Source organism: Elephas maximus, chromosome 11, assembly GCF_024166365.1.
Source record: "Elephas maximus indicus isolate mEleMax1 chromosome 11, mEleMax1 primary haplotype, whole genome shotgun sequence".
NCBI lineage: Eukaryota > Metazoa > Chordata > Mammalia > Proboscidea > Elephantidae > Elephas > Elephas maximus.
In genome coordinates this window covers 44469725-44494862 of record NC_064829.1, presented here as the reverse complement: position 1 = coordinate 44494862, position 25138 = coordinate 44469725, and the positions used below count along the sequence as shown (strand labels likewise).

The window sequence follows — 25138 nt, the reverse complement described above, 5'->3', positions numbered from 1 at the left end:
TTTCCCTGCCCCATCCCTCCCAGGAGAAAGGCCTCACTTGAGCAAAGCATTTGAATGCAGAGATCAAGTGACCTTGTTTTCTCACTGTAAAGAGCTCACAGTGGGATTAATGAAAAAACAAGTTCCTTATGGGTACAATGGGGGAGGTCCAAGATGACAGAGGTCTTTTTTCTAACTTTAACAACTATTGATTCACTCTAGGCCCTGATTTCCCCATCCATAAAACAGCACTAATAAAACCTGCCTCCACAAAATTATGGTGGAGAGGATCAAAAAACAGAAGGCTCTGGCAGTTTTATAAGTGCTGTTTTCCTTGCATCCCATTTTCTAGGACCTCTACAGTTCTAATGCACTCTTTCTGACTCTCTCAGCCTTTACCAAAATGACCCCATTTTGATAAGATCATCCTGAAATAAGAAAGTTTAGTCAGAGAGACAGAAAGGGAACCAACACCCCAGCCAAGCCAGAGCTGCTTAAACATAGCCAGATACCACCAGTTGCCATCAAGTCAGTGCCAACTCATTGCGACCCCATGTGTGTCAGAGTAGAACTGCTCTCCATAGAGTTTTCAATAGCTGACTTTTTGGAAGTAGGTCTCCCAGCCTTTCTTCCAAGGTACCTCTGGGTGGACTCAAACTTCCAACCTTTAGGTTGGTAGCTGAGCACATTAACCATCTGCACCACGTAGGGACTCCATAGCCAGCTAAAGCCCTCCAAGAGGAGTCCCACTGCCCCTGTTTCAGCTCCTTTAGGCACATGCAGCTCTTTGGGAAGGTTGTTGAGGTAAGATATATTAGTAAGACTGTGGAGGCATTATGATGTAGGAAAAAGAGCCAGGAGTAAAAGTCTTATGCCAGCTCTGGGCCCTTGGCAGTAATGTAACTTCTGAGTCTCATATTCATCGTCTGTGAAATAAGTGGTTTGAAATCAGTGTTGTCAAAGGACTCATCCAGCTCAAATCTAATATTTTGTGACTCTGTGGTGCAAATCCAGGAAGAAATGGTTGAAAACTAAACCTAAATGGCCATATACCTGCTGCAAGTCCCCTAAGGTTAAAAGAAAAAGTGAACAACCTCTTCCCATTTTAATATATTTTACCCTGTTTTGTTCTTTAAAAAGCAGTTTCAGTCTGCCTTGTTCTGTGCAGTTGTATGATTCATGTGCACTGTGACTTTGTAATGATGGCAGTTAGTAATATCTAATGTCTACACCGAGCTTTTCATCTTTCAGGCGTCATGAAAGCATCTGCCTCTTAATTCCCACAGCACCCTACTGCCAGGAGACTTCTATTATTATTAAGCATTTCAGTGATATTTTATAGTTGTAGAATGCTTTGCAGTTCTGCATTGGTTAGACTGTCCAGTCTCCAGATAAAAATTCATTTTACTGATGGTAAAACTATGGCCCACAGAGGCCAAATGATTTGCCAGAATATCCCCTTTCTTTTCAGCCTAGCTTTTTCTACAGTTTGCAGAGAGCAGGTTCTGAACCTTATTGCAGAGCTGTTCTTCACACACCCGTTATGAATCATTGTAAGCATTCCTGGTAGGAGAAATCAGCTTGCAGACACCATGTGTAAAAACGGCGATGTAGGGGCCATGTCTGACCTCTTCTGACTTCACAAGGGGGAAAGAGAATTAAGTAAGATCAACAGCCCAAGACTGATTCTTTTGAGGTGGAGGTCAAACATGCCTCCTCTCTCCACCATCTTTACCAATTCTGATACCACCCGTCCCTCCAACAACACTCTCTACTTCTCTGCTGGGTTCGGTAACTCATTGCAATGGTCATACAAACTCACAGACAATACTCAGGCTTACAGGGTTTATTAGGGAAGTAACAGTTATGATTCAGGCTCAGGAACACTCGGGATACAGTTCTTCCATCAGGAAAGCCTCTGCCCAGCCGTGCTCACAGGCACACCTCTCCCTGGCCCTCAGCCTCTGCCCAAAGGCACTCAGCTTTCTCTCTCTGTGGACCTGGAAGCCCACCGTGCCGTCTCCTGCTGCCGAGTCTCTGCTGCCGAGTCTCTGCTGCCTTTAGTGGTACAGTTCTCTCTCTCTCTCTCTCTCTCCTGGTTTCAGGAACTTCTCAGCACAGGGATCCCAGATCCAAACAATGCACTAGCTCTTCTTCCTTGGTGATGGTGGGAACTTTTCTTTTCCCACCTCTGGGGTGGCTGGCTCATTTCAAGTCCAGCGAGATGACAAAACTGACCAATCCCTTTGATGGGTAACAATTACCTTATCACACAGTCCCGCCCAATCACTTGGACGGAACTTACAAGACCATGGCTAGAAAGGCCACACAAAAGCGATCCATGGCACCACACCATGTCACAAGTGACTCCCTCACCTTATGCTCTTACTCAACCCCTGACATCTGTGTTTCCTCCAATGGTTAGTCCGTCTCTCTCAATGGTTTCAATTCCCCCCTTTATACTGACAGCCTCTCCATGGCTTCTCTATAGAACATAATAACAATGTTCAAGTCTTTCCTTTCTCTTTAAAATTAAAAACAAACCTTCAGCCTTGTGTCTCCCTCTAGCTCCCTGTCCCTTTGTTCCTTTGCATAGCCACACGTTAAAAAAATCGTCTACATCAGGAGTCAGCAAACTCGTTATTAAAGGGACAGATAGTAAATATTTTTGGCTTTATGGGCTATACAGTGTCTGTTGCAATACTTACCTCTGCCATTGTAGCACTGAAAGCAGCTGTGGACAATACTGAAATGGATGGGCATGATTGGGTTCCAATAAAACTTTATTTACAAAAATAGGTGGTAGGCCAAATAGGTCCAATGAGCTAGAGTTTGCCAACCCCTAGTCTCAATTATTGTCCCCTTTCTTCACGTCCCAGCCACTCTTCAGCCTTTTGTAGGCTGTCTTCCTCCACCACCATTCCATGGACACCTCTCTGTCAAAAATCACCAGGTAACTCTTCATTGCCAAAATAGTATCCATCTCACTTGACATCTTTCATGCATTTCTCACTGTTAATCATCTCCTCTACCTAGCTCTCCCCTCCCTTGGATTCTAAGGCACCAGCCCCTTCTGATTCTTCCTCTACTTCTCTGAGTATTCCTTCCTAGTTGTTGTTGCCTGTTACAGCTCCAAAATACTTACCCGTACACATTTGTCTCTGTAAAAATTAGGAATATGTTTGGTTTAAAGAAATATAATATTGAACTAACAATAGCTTAAACAAACAGGAGTTAATCTTTCTTGCATAACAGTCCTGAGGTAGACAGTTGCTGCTGTTGGTTCATCAGCCCTGACAACATTAAACTACTATTTCTGAAATCGTTTTGGCCTTTTGCTTCATGGTAGAAAATGACTGCTAGAATCCCTATCACCCCCAAGCTCAAGGCAGGAAGAAAAAGTAAGGAATGTTGCCAGCCACATCCATCACCTTTTAACAGGAAAGTGAAAGTTTTCCTAGAAACTCCCTCATTGGACTCCTATCTACATTTTAATATCCTGCACTAGTTGCAGAAGAGGCTCTGAAAACAAGTATATTACTGGGCACATTCCCGTCTCAGACAAAATCAGCATTCTGCCAAGGAGATAGAGGAGGAAGATGGGTTTGAATAAGCAATCCACATGTCCTCCACAGCCTCCTGCACCTTGTCTCATTCCTCTTTCTGTTTTTGATGCCCAGCACAGTATTTCTTTCATAAGAGACACTTACTAAATGTCAGATGAATGAATGAACAAATAAATGATTGAGTTAGATTAAAAAAAAAAAAAGCCAGAGTAGAAAACTTTCCCAAGGTCACAGCTTCTTTCCCATAAGGCATCCCTTCATTTCAGTCCTGAGAATGAGGCTACCACCCCCACCGGCTCTGAAGCAGGGTGGCTACAAGTGCAAAGTGCAAAGGCTTCCCCCCCAGTTGTGAAATCCCAATGATTAGTTAAGCCTGGGGCATTGCTGTTCTGGAAGTTGTCTTGGAAGATGTCAGCCATACTCAGAGCTACACCAAGACATGTAGTGCCCGCAGACAAGCCAATATTTATATACTCTTTCACCATGTATTTTTAGAGGGAGACTGATGTTTTATGTGGAAAAAGAATTTGGGGAAGAGTATGCTGCCTCTACTCTGAGTCTTAAGCAATTCAGCTCTGGCCCCAACTCTCAGACCTCACTCATCAAAACAGAAGGTTCCAGTTAACCAGGCCTTCTACCCCTCCTTAGAAGGGAGTTTGAGAATACACTTAAGAACTTTCCAGGAGATCTCACTGCATCTCTCCACAGCCCATCCAGGTTTTTCCCCCACTACACTGATGTCCTTCCTGAGAGGGGTTCTAATAGGCGCAGTTGTCCTCATTGCCTCAGGTTTCCAGCAAGGTTTTAGTGCAACTCTTTGATAAGCTGCCTGGGCAGTCTGCCCAGCATGGACGAGCACCCACAGAAACATTAATTTTCATGCTCTAACTCCCTGTCTTAGTTCCCTGGTGCTGCTGTAACACAAATACCACAAGTAAAAAATAAAAAAAAAACAAGTAGGTGACTTTAATTCTTTTGGTAACCCAATTAGTTTCTGCTTTGAATTTTTTGTTGATACAATGTGTTTTCATTTTTGGAAGCATGCCAAATCATTGAGTGTGTCTGAATTTTTGGTAGGTAGTATGGATTTTTTTTTTTACTTGCCCCCTCCCACAAGCCTACCCTAAGTGTTTAGTGGTACATGTGAAGTACAATTATACCCCCGAATCCCCACTGGGGTCTATTGGCGTGTATGTGTAACGAATAAAAATTTTCAAAATTTCTGTTTTTCCTACCAAAAATTCAGACACCTCATTATAATACCCTGTAAAAACAGTAACTTGTGGTACACCCACTTCTTCAGTTTCAAACACTCATAAAGGTCCCTGCCTTGCAGCAGCGTGCACTATCAGTAGTACGGCAACTTCCCTATAAACCCCAGAGCCTGAAAAAGTTCATAGTCATTACATGTACCACTGGGCACAAAAGAATTAAAGAATAGAAATTTATTTTCTCACAGTTCAGAAGGCTAGACGTTTGAATTCAGGGTTCTGGTTATAGGGGAAGTCTGTCTCTCTGTCAACTCTAGAGAAGATTCTTGTGTCTGTCAGTGTCTGTAGCCCTGATGTTCCTCAATTCCTGGGCGATCTTCGTGTGCCATCTGTCTTCCCCTCATTTGTGCTTGCTTGTCTCTGTGTCTTTGCTGCCTCTTATAACTCAGAAGTGATCAGGTTTAGGACACACCCTACACTGATATGACCTCATTAACATCACAAAGAAAACCCTATTTCCAAACAAGATTACATCTACAGGTATATCAAAACAAAAACCAAGCCCATTGCCATCGAATCAATTCTGATTCATACCAACCCTATAGGACAGAGTAGAATTGCCCCCATGGAGTTAGGATTTCAACATACATTTTGGGGGGACACAGTTCAATCCATAATACCCTCTTTGCAAGCAATACTGCATCTGCCTCCTAGCTCCTTTCTCTGGTCAAATGATCTCTAAAAGGAGAGGGAGCCGTGGGCAGCAGGATTGCCCAGTCATAGAAAAGGTAAGCTGGAGGCAACGGCTAACCTTTATCCCTTTCCTTGAGGCTCTGGCAGTGCCCATGAAGGTTTTCTGGGAATCTAACTGATAGCTCACAAAGCGTAAGAAGAGTGGCTTCTACTGATGAAGTAGTAACACAGCTTGCAGTGAACTCTTTCTAGAGTAGCTTAATTAAACTATTGTAGATCGCCTCCTCGGGAAAAGGAAAAAAAATTGACAATTAGGAGATATGTGTTGGAGTCATCATTGGGCTAGATAGAGTTTTCAGTCCTATGTTAATGCAACGCTTCTTTCTTGACTTTCTCCCCAGAAGGTACCAAGGAAGCAACAGTGCCTAGGGCCACCAGTAATTTACATTAGAATGACAACGGAGGATTAATGTTTTTTGTGATTTTTTTATTTGACATTTTGTGTGTTCATAAATTTTAGTATTTAAAATGTATTAAATATTCGATTTTACAGACTTTTTTCTATTTTTATGAATTAAAAAAATACTGGTATAAAATAATACCAAAACTTCCTTCTTGTGTGAAATAAATGCCATAATGAATGTTACAGCCACTACTACTGAAATTCTCCAGCTTAACTTAAAGATGAACAATGCAGAATAGCCTACCATCCGTTTTCAGCTAGGTTTCCTGGAATCCTCATTAAGAAAAGTTGGTAGCCAGATACCACCCAGTTCTTCTGGTGTCGCGGCAAAAGGAGGCAGTTGGTCATGAAACAATTAGCCACACATTCCATTTCCTCTTGCTATTCCAGACTTTCTTTCTTCCTCTGTTACTCCTGGCCCATTACTGAATATTTTGATCAAAGATTCTGTGGGCGAATCCTAATCAAAAGGGGGAAAATGCAGAACAGAATTTCAAATTCTCATGGAATCCAGGCTTCCTGGGGTCATGGAGTTCCTGGATGAACCTCTGAAACTATTGCCCTGGGATAATCTTTAATCCTTAAATTAAATATATCCCCTGAAATATTCTTAAAACCAAACAATAGTTTAGCTTAACTAGTAAAGAATGTCTGCCTTGAGCATTGTGCTCTTTGAAGATCTGTCTATATAGGATCAAATTGACCACAGCAAAGATTAGATAGGAACCTTAGGGGCAGTGAATTTATGTTAATGGGAGAGGAACAACTCAGAGAAGGAGGGTGAGAATGGTTGCACAACTCAAAAACCGTAATCAGTGTATCTGAATTGGACATGTAGAAATTGTTGAATTGGTATATGATCTGCTATGTATATTCTCAACAGCAACAGAAATAAATTATAAAAAGATAAATAAAAATTTTTTTTCTTAAAGAAAAGAAAAAGGAGCCTCCAGAACTGGTTTTACACATTCATTCAATCAACAAACAACGTACCTCATTGAACATGGCAGGGTGGGTGGAGGGGGGAAGACTGGTAGACAGTAGTTTCCTTGTCTCTACCACTAGATGGCACTAGTGACCAAAACCACGGAGTGGATGCTGGTCTTTTGGGCCACAATAGGACCAAGAAGCTTGTCAGGACACTGATTATTGTAGGCTTCTGGTGCTGGAGTCCCCGGTGTGGAAGAAAGGCATTCTGCATGCACATTTTTTCCTTTCTGAGAGCACAGAGAATTGAGCCATACAGGAAATAAAAAGGGCAAACCCAAAATAAGTTAGTCCAAGGAGTCAGAGAATCCCGTAGGTTTTACATCTGTGACATTGGTGGTACTAGGTGGTGAAGAGGGAAAAAATAAAACCTGATCCGAATACGTATTTTAGTTTTAGATCACAGAAATTAAAAACTTATTTCATTAAAATGATTGTTGTTTTTTTAGTAACCTAAAAACATTGGTTAAAATCATCTGCAAGCTTGGAGCCATCTTCTCACCTATCCAAAACACAAACCAAACCCACTGCCGTCAAGTTGATTCCAACTCAGAGCGACCCTATAGGACAGAGTAGAACTGTCCCATAGAGTTTCCAAGGAGTGCCTGGTGGATTCGAACTGCCAGCCTCTTGGCTAGGAGTCCTAGCACTTAACCACTATACCACCAGGGTTTCTGTTCTCACCTGTAGTTCTTGAAAATGGTATAGTCTCAAATCAGAATAATTTCCTAGTCTCCCCTCTTCCTTCCAAGCCAGTTTACATCCCCTTCCACCTCCAGTGTTTTGTATACTCAGTCTTAGAGATTATTCTTAAGCTAGAGTCACAGAGTGCAAGTGATATGCTCAAGGTCATTCATATAGTAGCAGTTAGGAAGTGAACTCAGATTATCCTGCTACACTGTACTTTCCTACACATTGATATCTAAAACTGACTGACAATATGACCTAAACAAACTTGACATAAGCAGTGGTCAGTGTCACATTACCAAAGGATCCAATAAGCCAAAAGCTTGGACAGAATTACTAACATATTGCCCTTTTGCCTCTATAACCATGTCGAGAAGTCACTGTAAGGGACCCAGGAAAGGAATTTGAGAACTCAGCCTTCTGTGCACACCAGTGGTTTGAGTTGGCTAGAGAAGACTGGTCAGGCATGTGCACAGACATGAAAACCAGAAAACCAGACCTGCTCCCGTCAAGTCGATTCCAACTCATAGTGACCCTATAGGGCAGAGTAGAACTGCCCTACAGAGTTTCCAAGGAGCTGCTGGTGGATTCAAACCGCCAACCTTTTGGTTAGCAGCCATAGCACTTAACCACTATACCACCAGGGTTTCCACACAGACACAAAGGCTACTTAATTATTACATTATTTAGAATTTAGGGCTTGCTGCTCCTAGTACTTCCTGAGAGGGTATTAAGATATTCCTTTGTTCTCTTCACCACCAGCTTGGATAATTTGTTACCCATATGAACTTTTTTTTTCTTTAAAAAACTCTCAGAACTAATAGAATAGGCTCTTTGCATTAAATGCTCTAGAAGTACCTACTCTCCACTTTTGTGATGTTCTCATTTCTCCAGTAATTTGTTTCAGAAGATAATTTATGAACATGGTCTGAAATTTATGGCAATAATTACTTTGCTCTAACATTCTCAATATAGGGTCTCAATTATAGGGTTGCTTTGAGTCGGAATCGACTCGACAGCACTGGGTTGGTGTGCTGGGTAACATTCTCAAACTTTGCCTAGGACCTGCTGTCTCACCATCTCCCCCTAAGTCTCCTCTTCAACCAGATCCCTTTGAGCTCCTTCTCAGATAGCACTCTGTTGAGGCATCATCACAACAGAGCAGACAGCTAGTCTCCCTTGTCTGGTAAAGCAAAAAGGAGATCAAACCAGTGACTACTTTCTAGACGTCAAGCCTCTCTGGTAGCATTTTGTAGGGTAATTATGAGTGAGAGTCTTCCTAGTTTCAGGATCTGAAACATGGTAAGTAGTGTTGCCAGCTGCTATGAGGCACAGCCCTGTACCCTCTTTCCCAGCCCTGACCTAACACTCAGCTGCTTTGTGATTATAGAAGAATAACTGTGCATTGCCTGAGGATGTGAAGAATTTTTACCTGATGACCAATGGCTTCCACATGACCTGGAATGTCAAGCTGGATGGTAAGCCTGCCTACTTGCTGGAGGGGAGTGTCTCCTTGGCTGAGAGGCTGGGTGAGACAACTCTGAGGGCCTTTTCAACTTTCGAATCTTTGAATCTGGGGGGTTTCATGGGTTCTCCTAAAGTGCAGAGTTCAAACTGTGGTCATCTTCCAGAGCTAACAAATACCATCATTGCTTCATCCATCACATATGATCACCTCATGCCAGAATCTAATTAGTGCCTTACTGGAAGCAAAATTTGGAGATTTCCTATTGGATTGGGATGGACGAAAGCATTAATCATTAACATTAATCAGACTTAAAGCCTCCAAGAATTCCACCTCAGAGCAGAAGCCTCAAGTTGAGCTGCCTCAGGCACTCATGGGAAGGGCTGGTCATCTCAACGAGAGGAGTGGCCATAGGCAAGGGAGTGTGACTTCTGTATTGTAACAAATTGTACTTGTTCTGCCATACAACGTCCTCATTCTGTTTTGGCCTCTATTATTCCACCATGTGAGAGGTGAAGGGTCATTATCATACAGGGATGAAAAGCTGTCTAGGCTCAAGCACTAGCGCTACTGCTTATTCAAAAAAAAAAACCAAACCAGACTCATTGCCGTAGAGTTGATTCCAACTCATAGCCACCCTATAGGACAGAGTAGAACTGCCCCATAGAATTTCCAATGAGCACCTGGTGGATTGGAACTGCCAACCTTTTGGTTAGAAGCCGTAGCCCTTAACCACTATGCCACCAGGGCTTCCTACTGCTTATTACTAACTCTCAATTTCCTCACTTATGCGATGGCTGTTAAAACAGTATCTACCTCATGGTGTTGTTGAGGGAAGTTGGTAGGAAGCAGTTGTAGCTTACTAGTACCTGGTGCATAGCAAAGCTCAGTAAATGACCATTATGATTATCATCATCATATTGTATAAGTCCTGTTCACTCAAGAGGAAGAGCTACAGCAGAGGAGAGAAGATGAGGTCCTTTAGGCCAACTGGTTGCCTGGTGAGGTGGTCCAGCCAGGTAGACCTCAATGCCCCCTCTCATGCATTAGAACTTAACAAGAGTGATTTACTTCTTTGCCATTTTTTTCTTACATGGTTAAAGGGAAATAGCAACAAGTGATCACACTTAAATGTAGCCTCTAAGACTCTCGTGAGAACAGTATCAAGAGAGTATCTTTGTTGGCATAGCTATTTCCTTTGCATTGCTTCACATGAAAGGTACTTTGTGAGTTCCACCTTACCAAACTTGGCCCCTAACCTTTGATTCAAACCTGGCTTTTCTATAAGTTTTCCTTGTAAGAAAAATTTCAGAGAAGACAAGAGTACATGGTCAGTAGAGATGGATGGGGAAGGTGGGTCAGCATCCCAGGCTCCTTCCTTATTTCCCACCATTGTAAAACCTCAGGGCTCTAACCCTAATACCAGAGCCTTTCCTTCTGTCCCTCACATCACCTCAGCTTATGTCGCCAACCTCATTTCACAGGCCATCATCTTCAGCCTTAAATGTGTTTAGGACAAATTCATTTACATTGTGGGTGTGGGAACTCACAACTTTGTACATGTCAGAGATTGCAGGTACTATGTAAACATGAAAGGCAGCACTGCACATATAGGTGAAGACTTTTATAAAATTTTATAAGCTAGGAAACCCTGATCTAGCCACTGGACTCCAGCCCATTCCTGGCACAAATTTCCCAGCCCTCCAGAGACCTTTATCATCTCTCAATTCCAATCACATTCCTAGATCTACTATGGTCCATGGGAAGTCACCTACACCTCCCCAGTGCTGCCCCTAAGAATGCAATGACTTCTTTTGCACAGCACATGTACAGAACTGACTTCTCCCCTTCTTTGGCCTCTGCCTCCTGCCTATGTATCCGGGTTCCCTTTTTTGGTGATTCCCAAAGCCTTCCTGTCTCTGTCTTATAGTGCTGACAAGAGTCACTTTTTATAGCTTACCACTGAACACTTAATTAGCTTTTAGCTTAGAGCCATTTCTTCCAGTGGCCCAGAAATCATTCTTGTCATCATCATCAGAACCCTCCCTTGTAGCTTGGCCTTTGGACAACAGAGAGAGCAGTCAGAGACTAGACTGACTGTCAAATTCTCCCTTACCCACATCATGGGGACAATCTAGCCCTTTCATAAGCCTGCCTCAAAGGAAAAAAGTTTCATGGAGATTTTGCGAATGAGTCCCTATTCATAATGCAATACTTTCTCTGATTTAATCTTCCCAATCCCAATCTTCTTATCCCATTCTTTAATGAATAGCTAAAGTCATTTAACAGAAAAGACAGCAGTGACAGTTTCTGATATTTACCTCTTTGGTAATCTTTTCTTTTTAGACACTCTGTAGTCTGTATGAAAACCTTGGTGGCGTTAAGTGCTGCAGCTGCTAACCAAGAGGTCAGCAGTTTGAAGCCACCAGGCGCTCCTTGGAAACTCTATGGGGCAGTTCTCCTCCGTTTAGTAGGGTGGCTATGAGTGGGAATTGACTTGATGGCAATGGGTTTGATTTTTTTTTTTTTTATATACTAGCTACTAGCTACGTTACTATCTTCAACCATTGCAATTTTTTCAGCAGTCAAATTTCTAAGTCTTTGTGTGTCATCCCATGTCCAGCACCCTATATTACAAGGATTATATGTAATAGATAAGGAACATATGCAGTCTGCCTATTCCTTATTTACACCCTAATCATAGAAAACTAGAACCAAGCAAGAGGGTGCCATCGTTCTCTGCATGGAATAAGGGAAAATGACAAATAGAAAAGGAGATATTTTCTATTGTGAAAGCTTTTAACAAGCGCTTGGTTGATAACCTAAAGGTTGGTGGTTTGAACCCACCCAGCGGCTCCACGGAGAAGGACCTGGGAAGCTGCTTTCATAAAGATTACACCCAAGAAAAATCACATAAAGTCACTACTGAAAATGACTCAATGGCACATATCAACAATAACATTACTCCTTTGGAAAGGGTAACTTTGTGCAGAATGGTGGTTAAACCAAGGAATATATTTTTAAATCCTCTACCTTTCACACGGGCCCCTTGCCCAGATTTCCCAACATTCTACCCTAACACATGCCGTGGAGACTCACCCAATGCGCTAGTTGCTTTTTTTTTTTTTTTTGCATGAAAGGTTGGTGCTTTGGGGCATGTAATGCAGCGATCCTCTTCTTTTTACTTTCTATCAGATTCCATAGTTCTGAGACCGAACAATAGCTCTGCTTTATTCTTGGATTAAGTAGACACATGAGACTACCTTGGCATCTCCTGTCTGAAGGGGAGATGGGAGGGTGGAGGGGGTTAGAATCTGGCCAAATGGACACGAAAAGAGAGAGTGGAGGGAAGGAGTGGGCTGTCTTATTAGGGGGCGAGCAATTAGGAGTATATAGCAAGGTGTGTATAAATTTTTGTATGAGAGACTGACTTGATTTGTAAACTTTCACTTAAAGCACAATACAAATTTTAAAAAAAAGAAAGCAAACCAGAAAAAAAAAAAAAAGCTCTGCTTTAGATTATTCAAGCAGAAGTTCTTATGATGAGCATTGTAACTAGGCTGTTACTTTGTGTAACTCTCTTTTTTAATGCTCCCATAGATCACACCATTCCATTGGGCAGCATGGCAATTAACAGCATCTCAAAACTGTGTCAACTCAACCAGTCTTCCATGTATTCGCTTCCTAATGCACCAACTCTGGCAGACCTGGAGGACGATACAGATGAAGGTACTGAGAGGAACATCTGTTTTGGGTTAGAATTTATCCTGCTTGCCTCCTGTTCACAATATTAAAAACCATGGGAAGATATTGTGACACTGTAATATATTCCCCCAAACCAAAACTCTTCCCATTCATGTCTTCTTAGGACTCCAGAGAATAGCCTATATCAACAAAGGAAATTCTCATGAAGAAAATGCTAGGATTTGGAGCTTTGTCTGTTTTGTTCCCAGTACCCAGATCAGTACCTGGCACATAATAAGCACTTAATGAGTACTTGGTGAATAAATGAATGTTACAGATAAAGCTTCACTCAGCATTACATTAGTAAGAGTATTCAGGGAACATGGCAGTCTAAATGCAGCTCCCTTCCTCTCCTTTCCTGCCTATGAGCTATTTGCCACTTCTGAGTGAAGTGCTCGTACTAAGTCAAATGGCTACTAAAACCTATGAGCAGCTGAGTATAAGTGAGCACTTCTTTTAAACAAAGACCCAATTACAGTGTCTAAACTCAATAGGAGTTTGTTCTTCTCACAAGAAATCTGGAACTAAACTGATATAGCTGCTTGAGAAAGTCAATGATAAAGTCTCCTTCTGGCTTCTTGGTACACCACCCTCTGGGTATGGTTTTCAGCCTCATGGCTGAGGAATGTGGGCTCCTCCTCCAGGCTTCCAGTCTATGTTCCAGGCAGGAAAAAAGAAGAATAAAAGTCAAAGGACAAAAGAGTGTCTGTTGAAAGAATCTGTCCCTTATTATCAAGAAACAATAGTTTTCTCAGACACTCCTCCCAACAGACTTCTGAGTACATCCCATTCGCCAAAACAGGACAGCTGCAAGGGAGTCTGAGGAAGTGAGTATTGGAGCGGTGTACCAGTGCTGCCTCAAACAAAATCAGGGTTTAATTACTAGAAAGAAAGGGAGAATGAATATTGAATAAGCAACTAGGATTGTTTTCCACAGTAAGGCCTTAGGGTTCATTGAAATCCTGGTAGAGAGAACTAATTCAGAGTTTTTTCATTTTTTGTCTTCCCCAACTGGGCAATCAATTGGAGAATAGCACCAGAGGAATCCAGGAGTAAAGCTTGCAAAGTGATGAGTCCTGGGAAAAGCCTGTCACTTAGAGATCTGTGGGAACTATAAAGGGTGGGGAGAAGTCACATTGGCCTCCTATGTTTGTGCTCAGGCTTTTTAACCTCTAACAGGTGAAGTTGTTGAGCAGGAGAGCCGAGTCTTCCCTGCCCCTGGGCTGGAAGAGTAAAAGTAGACTAGGTAACAGAGAATTCAAGGAGCCCCAGCAAAGCACTGAGCCTAGGGATAGGCGCCATATTGTCCCACATATTCATGGGAATAAAAACTACTTCTGGCACTTGCGTTGTTCCTGCTTTCTAGGATAGCCCAACAAGCAGACCTAAGTCCTTATGTACAGAGGATATGATTATCTATGTAGGAAATCCAAAGAAATATTAAAATAAATTGTTAGAATAAATCAAAGACATCCCATTCTTATACAATAAACACTCTTAAACAGAATTTAAATGTATATCTGTATGTCTGTGTAGGACCATATGAGATCAAGAAGAATATGAAAGTTTTACCTTTGGGGGACAGGAAAGCCAATTAAAATTTTTTTATTAGAAATATAAATATTCATTTATATAGAATTATGTATATGTATGGACATATGTATAAATAAAAATTGTTTTTGTATGGAATATGGAATCTCTCTTAGGTTTGTAAACCCCCCCCCACCTGAGTAACTGTACTAATCTTTATTGCATAATAGCTATAATGAAAGAAGCAGGAGAGAAGGTTTCTAATGTTTATGTTTCTAAGATTTATCTTTTCTGTTACACCATGATATTTGGTTTCCAAGTAGGTATTTCCAACTGAACCAGCATTGCACTCCATAACATTATCATTAAATATTATAAATTAGGGCCAAGTGGATTCTAATCAAAAGACCATAAAACACTATAAATGAGAGGAAAACACCTTATCTGGGAAAAAGAAAAAAAATATGTCAACATCAGGCCATTCAGATTACTCTGTCTTTATGTAGTCCCACTCCCAAAATGTTTGGATTGTTTTCCCCATGCCGCCTTAGATTCCCTGATCCTGTAGATTGATGATGTGGGACCCCAGACAGGAGGCCTACTCTAATCATGAAAGCCAGGGCATTTAGAGTATAGAATTCATTTGGCCCACATTTGAAAATCATATTTAATAATATGCCTGAAGTAAGGCCTTTCCCCCCTGTTTTTTCATCCTAGCAAAGCTGGATGAATAAATACATGTTTGCAATGAGTATTTTTGAACATTACCATTCACTTCTGGGTTTGCAGCTGGTGAGGACCAGCCAGAGAAGCCTCATTTTGACTCTCGCAGTGTGATATTTGAGCTGGATTCTTGCAATGGAAATGGGAAGGTTTGCCTTGTCTACAAAAGTGGAAAACCAGGTAAGTATCGTTTACATGTATGGTCCTATAGTTTGAGGATGGCCTTGGCTGCCCCTGCTCACCAGCCATCACAAAAAGGCACACTCCTCTGTGGCCTCCTGAGATGCTGCCCAGGTCTCCTGTAGGCACCAAGACCCAGAAAGCCTCTTTGCTCCTCTCTGAGCAACCCCCTCTAAGCCAATTACCAGAGTCTTTTAAAGCCATTATCGTTTGTGAGTTACTACAAAACAGTCTATGAGATTAGGATAATAGGTGAGTAGTCATTCTGTTTATAGACTCCTCCAGCAGACTCATGCATTAGACAAGTATCCAGAAAACATATTATCTTTGTTCTATGCTCTATAAAACCCAAAAACCCAATAATATACCTAAGCTAATTAATAGCAATGAAAATCTGAATTACTAGACCTCAGTCTAAGAACCCCAGATAGGAAATCAAGAGAAAAAGACCTTGCCCCTTGAGCAGTGGCTGGAGCACCTGTTCCCCCAACAGCAGTTCAGATCTTATCTGAGGGACTGTGGAACTTCAGAGCTGGACCTCTTCAAGCAGCTCTGTGTCTGGTAGGGGTAAGAAGACACAGACACGGGGATTTACAGTCTGACCATCTATCAATGCCGCAAGAATGATACACATTGCCCTCTGAAGGTAGGGGAGTTCATTTCCAGCTAAAGAAATCTTAGCCAAGTAGCCTTTCAGCTGCACCTTGAAGTATGCGTCCAAAACCTGTTGCCATCAAGTCCATTCCGACTCATAGTGACCCTATAGGACAGAGTAGAACTGCCCCATAGGGTTTCCGAGGCTGAAATCTTTACGGAAGCAGACTGTCACATCTTTCTCCAGTAGAACAACTGGTGGGTTCAAACTGCCAACCTTTTGGTTAGCAGCCCAACACTTTAACCACTGCATCACCAGGGCTCCTTTTGAAGTATGGATAGGAGTTAGATATGAGGTGAGTGGGATTTGGTGGGGTAAAGGGAGCATCCAGCTATCCAAGCAAAGAGACAAATGGGTAAAAGCCATGCCATGAAAAGTACAATGATTTAGGGGCATGACAGTTTCAATTCAGTGGGCTACATGGTTCATCTTGTGGATGAAGAGAGAAAACCAGTTGCTTTCTTCATGAGAAGCTTTGAAAACCAATCAAAGGAGTTTGGACACAATGTGAAAGACAGCAGGGAGTCAGTTAAGGCTGTTTAGAAGAAGAATGGCAAGATTCAAATGAAAATATATGTGACCACAAGCAGTTTTAAAAGAGCAAGAGACTGGAGGATGGAGGCCACTTAGGGATTTGAGACAGCTATCTAGACACTAGAATAGGGTCAGAAATGGGAGTGAGGCAGGAGCTGACCCTGTAGTGCCTGCTTCAGCGCAACCAGGATGTCACTCAACAGCACAGGAGAGTGAGCTACTCAGTGGTGGTTTCTCACAGCACTACCGACTGGTTCCTGAAAAGACCTCTTCAGGAAAGCCAGAGCCAGCCAGAGATTCTCTCCATCAGGAAAGCAGAGAGCACAGTGTATGCAGATGAGGGGAGGGCATGCTGATTCCACACAAAAGAGCATCTGCTTAGATAGCCTCAGTGCACTTCCGGGTGTACAAAGCCCTGCAGATAGATCAATCAACTGACCGATCATTGGAGGATTTATAGAATTTGTAGATGAACACCAGAGAAACTGGTGACAGTGGCCACTGGAGAATGGGACTGGGAGGTTAGAAGAGAATAGAAGGAACTTTCCATTGTTTTATTTGACATTCTCTCTACTGCTGGACTTTTTTTTTTTTTTTTTTAACCATGAATACTTTTAAACATGAGTTAATAAAGGGGGAGAAGTGTTAAGCCATCCTTTATCATTTATTTCTTTTGTCTGCCATTTCAGGATTAGCGCAAGACACTGAGATCTGGTTCCTGGACAGAGCTTTATACTGGCATTTTCTCACAGATACCTTTACTGCCTATTATCGTCTGCTCATCACCCACCTGGGCCTGCCCCAGTGGCAGTATGCCTTCACCAGCTATGGAATTAGCCCACAGGTCAAGGTAAGGGAAGGACACTTGTCATCTCAAACTGTGTTGTGCATCAAGAATCTGAGGAAATGGTTAAACTGCAGATTTCCAGCTTCACCATCTGATTCAGGAGATCTGGGGTAGAGCCCATAATTTGCATTTTCGATAAGCAAGGCAGCTGATTCCACTGTAGGTGGACAACCTCACGTTATACCAATCCAGTTAAGAGTTCCTAAACATGACTAATTCTCAGAATTACCTCGTGAGCTCTTTTACTTTTAATTAATTACATTTAGGGGTTGGGCTTAGGTCTAATTCTTTTGGAGAGGCAGCACATGCACACAAAAGGAATGAAAAGTTCCTGACTCCCCTGGTCCAACCTGCTAATGTACTTCCCCAGAGGCAGCCACTATTACCGGTTTCTTCCATGCGTATAAAGCATGAGCGTGTGCATATTGTTTTTTGTTTCCTATTTTCTAAATCATAAATGCGATATCTTACATTGTTCCACTTCTTGTTCTTTTCACTTAATACCCTATTGTGGAGCTCATTCCCTGTCAGTACACGTTCCTCAACATTGTGGGGGTGGTTGTGATCAATGAAAGGTCAGTAGATATGGATATCCTTTGCCCTCAGATGCCCAGGGAACCAGTAGGGAAGAGAGCACCAACCTCGGCAGCTGGCCTCTGTCCTGGAGCTCCCTGTGGATACCAAAAACCACCAAACCCAGTGCCATCAAGTCAATTCCGACTCATAGGGACCTTATAGGACAGAGTAGAACTGCCCCATAGAGTTTCCAAGGAGTGCCTGGTGGATTCGAACTGCCAACCTTTTGGTTAGCAGCTGTAGCACTTGACCACTACGCCACCAGGGTTTCCCCCTGTGGATAAGTAGTGCCAAATACACCTAATGGGGAGTGGCTAAGTTGAGGACCCAAAAAATCCTCTCCCGTCAAGCCGATTCCAATTCATAGCAACCCTATAGGACAGAGTAGAACTGCCCCATAGAGCTTCCAAGGAGCGGCTGGGAGATTGCAACTGCCCACCTTTTGGTTAGAAGCCAAGCTCTTAACCACCGTGCCACCAGGGCTCCCTAAGTTGAGGGCAGAAAAATTAAAAGGGCACTGTCTCCCAGTGATTTGAGATATAGCACCCCAGGCTTAGGGTTCACTAGATTAGAAGGAAGGGAGTTTGCTCAGATTCTTAGTTCTCAAACTGCATTTATTTTAAAAGTTATGGAGCTTTAGAGAGCAGTATGTGTGTCTTACCAGGGTTTGCTGGATCTGTCATCAGTTTCATTTAAAGAAAGTGCTAATAGATTTACAAGGCAGTTTTTTTATAAAGACTTCGCTCTGTTCTCTCTCAGCCACATCTCCCCGGTTCCCTATTCTGCCCCAACCCCCTCCCCCCTCTAATCTCTCCTCTCCCTTTTTTGCATCCTAAATAGTATAAGGAGCACTGGTGGTGCACTGGCTAAGAGCTTGGCTGCTAACCATACCCACCAGCTCATATCCACCAGCCACTCCTTGGAAACCCTACGGGGCAGTTCTGTTCTGTCCTATAGGGTTGCCATGAGTTGGAATCGACTCGACTGCAACGGTTTTTTTTTTTTCTTCATAGTGTAAAGAGTGGCATTTCTCCTTTGATTTGTGATCTTCTTTCCCAATTCTGCCCTACAGCAATGGTTCAACATGTATAAACCCATCACCTACAACACAAACCTGCTCACAGAAGAAACCGACTCTTTTGTGAACAAGCTGGATCCCAGCAAAGTATTCAAGAGCAAGAACAAGGCCTTAATCCCCAAAAAGAAGGGGACTGTGCAGCCTTCAGGTGCCCAGAAGGGGCCCCCAGGTCCCTCCACCTCTAAATCCTCTTCTGGCCCTGGAAACCCTGTCCGGAAATGAACCCTCCTACCCCCAGCTCCCCGCCAGCCATGTGTCACTGGTGATCTCCATGCATAGATGACCCCAAGGGTACCCCAAACCTCTGATTCTATGCATTGAACCTTAGGTCTCATGCCATTTGAGTGACCAAAATCCTAGGACTTTTATTCCCATTGGCATTAGCCAAGAGTTAGAAGGGCATACTGAAGCATGTGGCACCATCCCGTCTCTGGAAGCAGTGGAGAATTTTGAATCTGTTTAAGTGGCCAAATAGATCTGTTGATAGCTCTCCTTTACACCCTCTCCTGTTCTCTCAGTAGTGATTAGAGAAGTCCCTTGAAGAAATCACTGGTTTTGACCCATGAGGCATTAGAACTGTACTGTTCAATTGGTAGCCATATGGCTATTTTAATTAATATTAAATTAAGATTTTAATTCCCCAATTGCACTAGCCACATTTCAAGTATTAATGGGATAGTGGTTCCCATATTGGATAGCACAGAGATATGGACCAGTCCACATATGCCAAATAGTTGACCCAGAATAAATCTCAACCTACTGACTACGTGTTGCAGAATTTCTATAAAGAAGGTTGCTTGATTTTCAAATAGGAATGTCTGAATATATTTCCTCCCTCTGTAGCACTGGCAGTGGCTAGAAGCAAGGCCCTCATTCCAATTCTCAACAGAGAAAGCACCCAGCCCCAAGGTCCCTGGATGGCAGCAGTTTTTATACCGGAGGCCCAGAGGTTAGAGAATGAAGAGTTCTGCAGAGTGGGGCCAGAGGCCGTAACATCTGTATATTTCAATCCTAACTGGCTGTCTCTCCCTTTCCTCATTTCTCCACCATAGTGACTGGCCAGGCTTCCTTCCTTTGCTGCCTCTACCTGCTAATCAACAGAGGGTTTCTATCTTCCACCACCCACTGCAGTGCTAAAAGCAGTCCCTGAATCCTCTACCTGCACTACTGCTCTGAAGCCATTTGTAGTGTTTATGAAAGTTTAAAGAAATACTTAATTGCTGATATAGTGATAGATAGTGAAAAGAAGGCTTCAGTGGTCCCTCCAAGTATACTTTCCACAACCCCTGAGGGAAACCAGGGTGAAGAGGGCTCTGGAATGGGACTTTGCTATGCATTCCGCACCGCCAGTGGTTTTTCCCCCCAGAGCCACTGGAGAGGCCAAGGAGGGAGGGGCAGACAAACTTGGGCTGGCTGCTTCCCCATTTTTGTAGTGTCTCTAAGGCTTGAAATATTAATGCCCTCAGTCTTTGGGAGCATAGACTGAGCTTCATGTTAATCGCTTAAGGCATTTACTTTAAAATATGCATATACGTCAGCCATCATGATTCCCTCTAATGGGATATGTGTAACTAAAGTGGCAATACCTCTTACTTTGACAGTCCCAATGTTAACCATTTACAATTCAGCCTGGTCATTTAAACTTTCTTTTTTTTACCACAACAAGACTATGTCAGATCTTCCCTTTAGAAGATATTGTGGCCTTTTCAATTTAATTGTTTACACTGTTACAAATTGTTTACACTGTTACACATTGAGCATTTTAAAATGTGCAACAATTCATGTAGTAACGCTAACAGAGACAATATATCAGCACCTTGGACCACCAGATTTTTTCACCTGAATCCGTCATTTATTTATTCCAGTGGGTCTCAGCCCTTTCTGCATATTGGAATCACTTGGGGAGTCCAGGCCCCACTTCAAACTAGTGAAAGCAGATGCCTGGGGCCCAGGCGTCATTATTTTTTAAAGCTCCCCAGGTATGCATTATGCAGCCAAAGTTGAAAACCACAGAGTCAGAGAAGGGATGAGACTCTGGCAAAGCAGCAGTGACTTCAGAGTTAAATCTTTGGCACCAAAGTGGCGGCAACACAAACCAGTGTCAGATGCTTGGCAGAATTCTCATGGGAATATTTCTGGGGAGTAGTTTTTGGTGTTACTCTTGACCCTGGTTCTTCGTCTTTCTTGATGATTCTATGAGCCACTAAACCTTTTTTTTAAATTAGAAAATTCTTTGTCTTTATTTATATGTTGTTTATCTCATATTTTTATTGTTGAAAATTTCAGATCAATAGACATACTGAAAAAAAAAGTGCAATAAATACCCATATACACTTTGCCTAGATTCACCAGTTGTTTGATGCATTTTTACTGTGTTCATACATTCTCTATAATTACACACACATAAATACAAACATACATATGTTTATAGTTTTATTTGAATCATTTGAAATTAAGTTTCAGATTTCATAACTCTTTGCACTAAATGCTTCAGCATACATCTCCTAAGAATAAGGATATTCTCCTGTCTCACCATAACATTATCCTATCTAAGAAAATTAACAAGAAGTTGATCATTTAGTATATAGTCCATATTTGGGTATCCCCAAAAGTATATTTTATATCTGTTTTTCCCCCTTTTGATTCAGGCTGTAATCCAGATTTATACATTACATTTAGTTATATCTCTTTTGATCTGTAATTATCCCCTGCCCAGCCATTCATTTTGTTTTTCAAGACTTTGGCTGTTTTGAAAAGTCCAGACCCGTTTCCTTGTAGAGTGACCCACATTCACAATGGGTCAGATTGTTCACCATATCCTTTTAATAAACTCCTTTTCTGCCATGATCACCCAGAGTCTGCTTCTATTACTTGCAACTAAATTTTGATTTGTTCAATGGTACCTTAATTTATCCTTCATTAGCCTCCACATTATGCTAGAACTTTGGAGGCAAGGGGAGGCAGTGCTGTTGCTGCCTGTGGAACCCCAGTTGTTTGTCAGTAGCCCTTTCCATGGAATCAACCTGGTCCGGCTCTTTGATGTGGTGAAAAACAGGTGAAATTGTACACTACAGATTAGTAAGTAAGCACATGTAAGCCCGTGCATACCTTGCTTATTGAGTAATCCATCCCTGACAGAAGTCACCTCAGCATGGAATTGTCTTAATTCTGTCTTGCTGGAGTTCTCATCCAGGGTAGGGGACACTTACCACCCCTGCAGTCATTTTAAGAGAACTGTGGAGGTAAAAAAATAAAGTCAAATTTTTAACATAGTTCATGAGTCATGTATTTAAGCATTAATTACTTATGGACAAATGGTCAGGAATATATATGTGTGTATGAATGTGTCAGTTATTAATTTATTGCCTTTCACCTCTATATGAACTCTTTAATATGTGCCCTGTGGTAAACAAAAGAATTCCTTTAGGCACTTTTTTTTTTCTTTAAAGTGAGCATGATGTTAAGCTTTCTCAAGAGGGACACTGCAGAAGCAAGAAGCTCCTGCAGTTCCTGGCTATAGCATCGGGGTTAGAGGTGTGGGTTTGAGGACATTCGGTGGAGCTCTCTGTAGCCATGGGTCCCAAAAGCAGCCCCTCTGTGACGTTGCAGCCATGGTCTAGCAATAACCTTTCTGCCGCCCTCTCGGGATGAAAACCAGCTCCTGAAGGCCTCCTGTCCCCACAAACACCCTGACTCCCTCTGCAAGCCCTTGTGCAGCCAGCAAGCAGCCCAGAAGGTTCCTACCCCATATGCTCACTCATTGCTTGCCCATGCTGCCATTTTCTGGCTGGCTGCTTCCCTGCCTGGAAGGTTGTTTATTGCTTGCCCAGAGACTGCAGACCAGCTTTGGCCTGACCAAACCAGTAAAGTTCTGTGCTGTCTGGTGGGCTGAACCACGTCTTCTCTAACAAGGTGTAAATCCTCCCAAGTTTGTCCTTCTTCAGTACTTTCCCTCAGCATTAGGGTACCGTATAGTTTCCTTGTATTTTATCATAGTTAATAATTCTTTATATTAAACTTTACATGTTTGGTCTACTGTGTGGTTTTTATCTCCTTATTGGACCCAGACTGCTACAATATATCCATGATGGAGTTCTTCCTTTAAAGACTTAATTCAATGAGAATACAGGAAATTCCTTCAACACCTTTCACAAGTAAAGTTGGATCTTGATTCTTCTTTATAAAGACACCCTTGCTTTTTGGAAGCTAGCTTTAACTATAACTGCTATGGATAGAACAAAGAACTTGGAGTTAGTTTTTGTTACTTGTTCAGTAACAGCATTAAATGGCTATGAGAATCTTTCAAACAATTCATTTCTAGTCTGCGTTTATGCTTTCATTATCATCTGTATTCATTTCCTATAGCTGCTGTAACAAATTACCCCAGGCTTAGTGGCTTAAAACAACACACATCTAGGGAGATGGGGCCAAGATGGCGGAGTACTCAGATGTTTCCTGTGGTCGCTCTTACAACAAAGACCCAAAAAAACAAGTGAGTTGATTATTTATGACAATCTAGGAGCCCTGAACATCAAAGACAAAGTTGAGGAGTTAGACTGAGTGCCAAGGGGAGGGAGAGACAGTTCAGAAGCAGCGAGGATTTGCCAGACCTGACCTGGGCAGCACCCTGCAGTCTGAATCAACTGGCTTGTGTGGGCTGAGGCAAGCAGTAGCGCTATGGACACATTTTCCACACCAGGAAAGGGAGAGTTTGCTCAAAACTCAGTAACCAGGGGGAAGCGGCACTGAATCAGCAAAAGAAATACAAGTATCTAACCTACCACATGGATCCAAAAAAAACCCTTCCCACCCTTGGGAGATACCTGTCTCCCATTTACCTGCTCCCTCTCCACTCTGCTCGGGGTCCTGGCCCTGCTTGAGCAAATACTGTGACCCCTGGGCTGGAAGTAGGACCCATCACGTACCTTTAGCCATTCTCCCAGGTATGGAGAGGGAACAAATTAACAAACATGAAAAAATGTGCCAGCTCCTCTAAGCCAGGAACTCAGGGCAGGCACAGCCCCTTTCCCAGGCATAGGCATAATGGGTCCACAGACTTTGAATGCCTTTCACCCGTACATAGACCTGTGTAGGCTCATATCAACAGCATAGGCCATCATTAGCACAGTACAACAAGGTATATCCCTGAAGCCTATTTTCAACCGCAACAGCTATATAAGGGGGAGTGGCAGATTAATGACATTTGACACAGTCCTATCCATTAAGCAGGGTCCTCACCTACCCACATCAAGCCTCTGAGGACTAGTGCCTCCACCCACTCCACCTAGCCACCTGCGACAGGGGTCCAAGAATAAGTGGTACCTCCCAGCCCTTACAGCCAACAGTATCGGGTGCCCGAAGTCCAGCTGCAAAACCCACCCACCTAGGTACTCTAGGGAACAGGAAGATGTCTTCCACCCAGACACTCAGGGGTAGCAGTCAGCCCCCTGCCTTGCTCAGCACATGACCCCCTAATGCAGCCAGATACCTGTGCCTACTCCAGCCACCCCTTCTCGTCTAGGACTGTAGGTGAGAGCCTGCACCACACACTCGGTAATCAACGACCTGGACACCTAAGCTGAATCCACACAAGAAAAGTAAATGGACTTCTGGGCTCACATACATAGTAACAGCTCTAACCACCTTGTGACAGGACGTGAGAGCTTCAAAGATACCAATAATCAAAGTAGCTCACAGGACCAGCCTATTTGGACATATGAAAACAAAACAAGAAGCTAGGACACAGTAAGCAAACATAAACGTAATAACTCATTGATGGCTCAGAGACAACAGTTAATATCAAATCACATAAACAGGCAGACCATGATGGCTTTAGCAAGCCACCAAAACAAAGAATCAAGAAACCTCCCGGAGTAAGACAACTTCTTGGAATTACTGGAGGTAGAATTCAAAACATTAACATACAGAGCTCTTCAAGAGATCAGGAAGGAGATCAGGCAAAACGCAGACCAAAAAAAAAAAAGAGGAACTTAAGAAGATTATACAAGAGCATAATGATGAATTTAACAGGCTTCAAGAATCCATAGAAAGCAAATAGAAACCCAAAAGATCAACAACAAAATCTCAGAATTAGGCAACTCAATAGAAAATCATAGGAGCAAAATTGAATCAATAGAAGTCAGAATTAGTCAGATTGAAGATAAAGCACTTGATTTGAACTTATTTGAGGAAAAATCAGATAAAAGAATTAAAAAAAAAA

At 42.5% G+C, this 25138-nt stretch overlaps 1 protein-coding gene across 1 annotated transcript in view; it reads left to right on the top strand.

Annotated features, from left to right (window-relative positions):
- The window catches only part of TPGS2 (tubulin polyglutamylase complex subunit 2), a 45689-nt gene extending 22794 nt beyond the window's left edge, over nucleotides 1-22895 (top strand). The window contains exons 3-7 of the mRNA XM_049901400.1: nucleotides 8977-9064; nucleotides 12652-12780; nucleotides 15115-15228; nucleotides 17107-17267; nucleotides 18913-22895. Coding sequence (XP_049757357.1) covers nucleotides 8977-9064; nucleotides 12652-12780; nucleotides 15115-15228; nucleotides 17107-17267; nucleotides 18913-19140 — 720 coding nt within the window. The 3' untranslated portion in view covers nucleotides 19141-22895. The remainder of the gene's footprint in view (nucleotides 1-8976; nucleotides 9065-12651; nucleotides 12781-15114; nucleotides 15229-17106; nucleotides 17268-18912) is intronic.
- Nucleotides 22896-25138: the final 2243 nt, after the last annotated feature.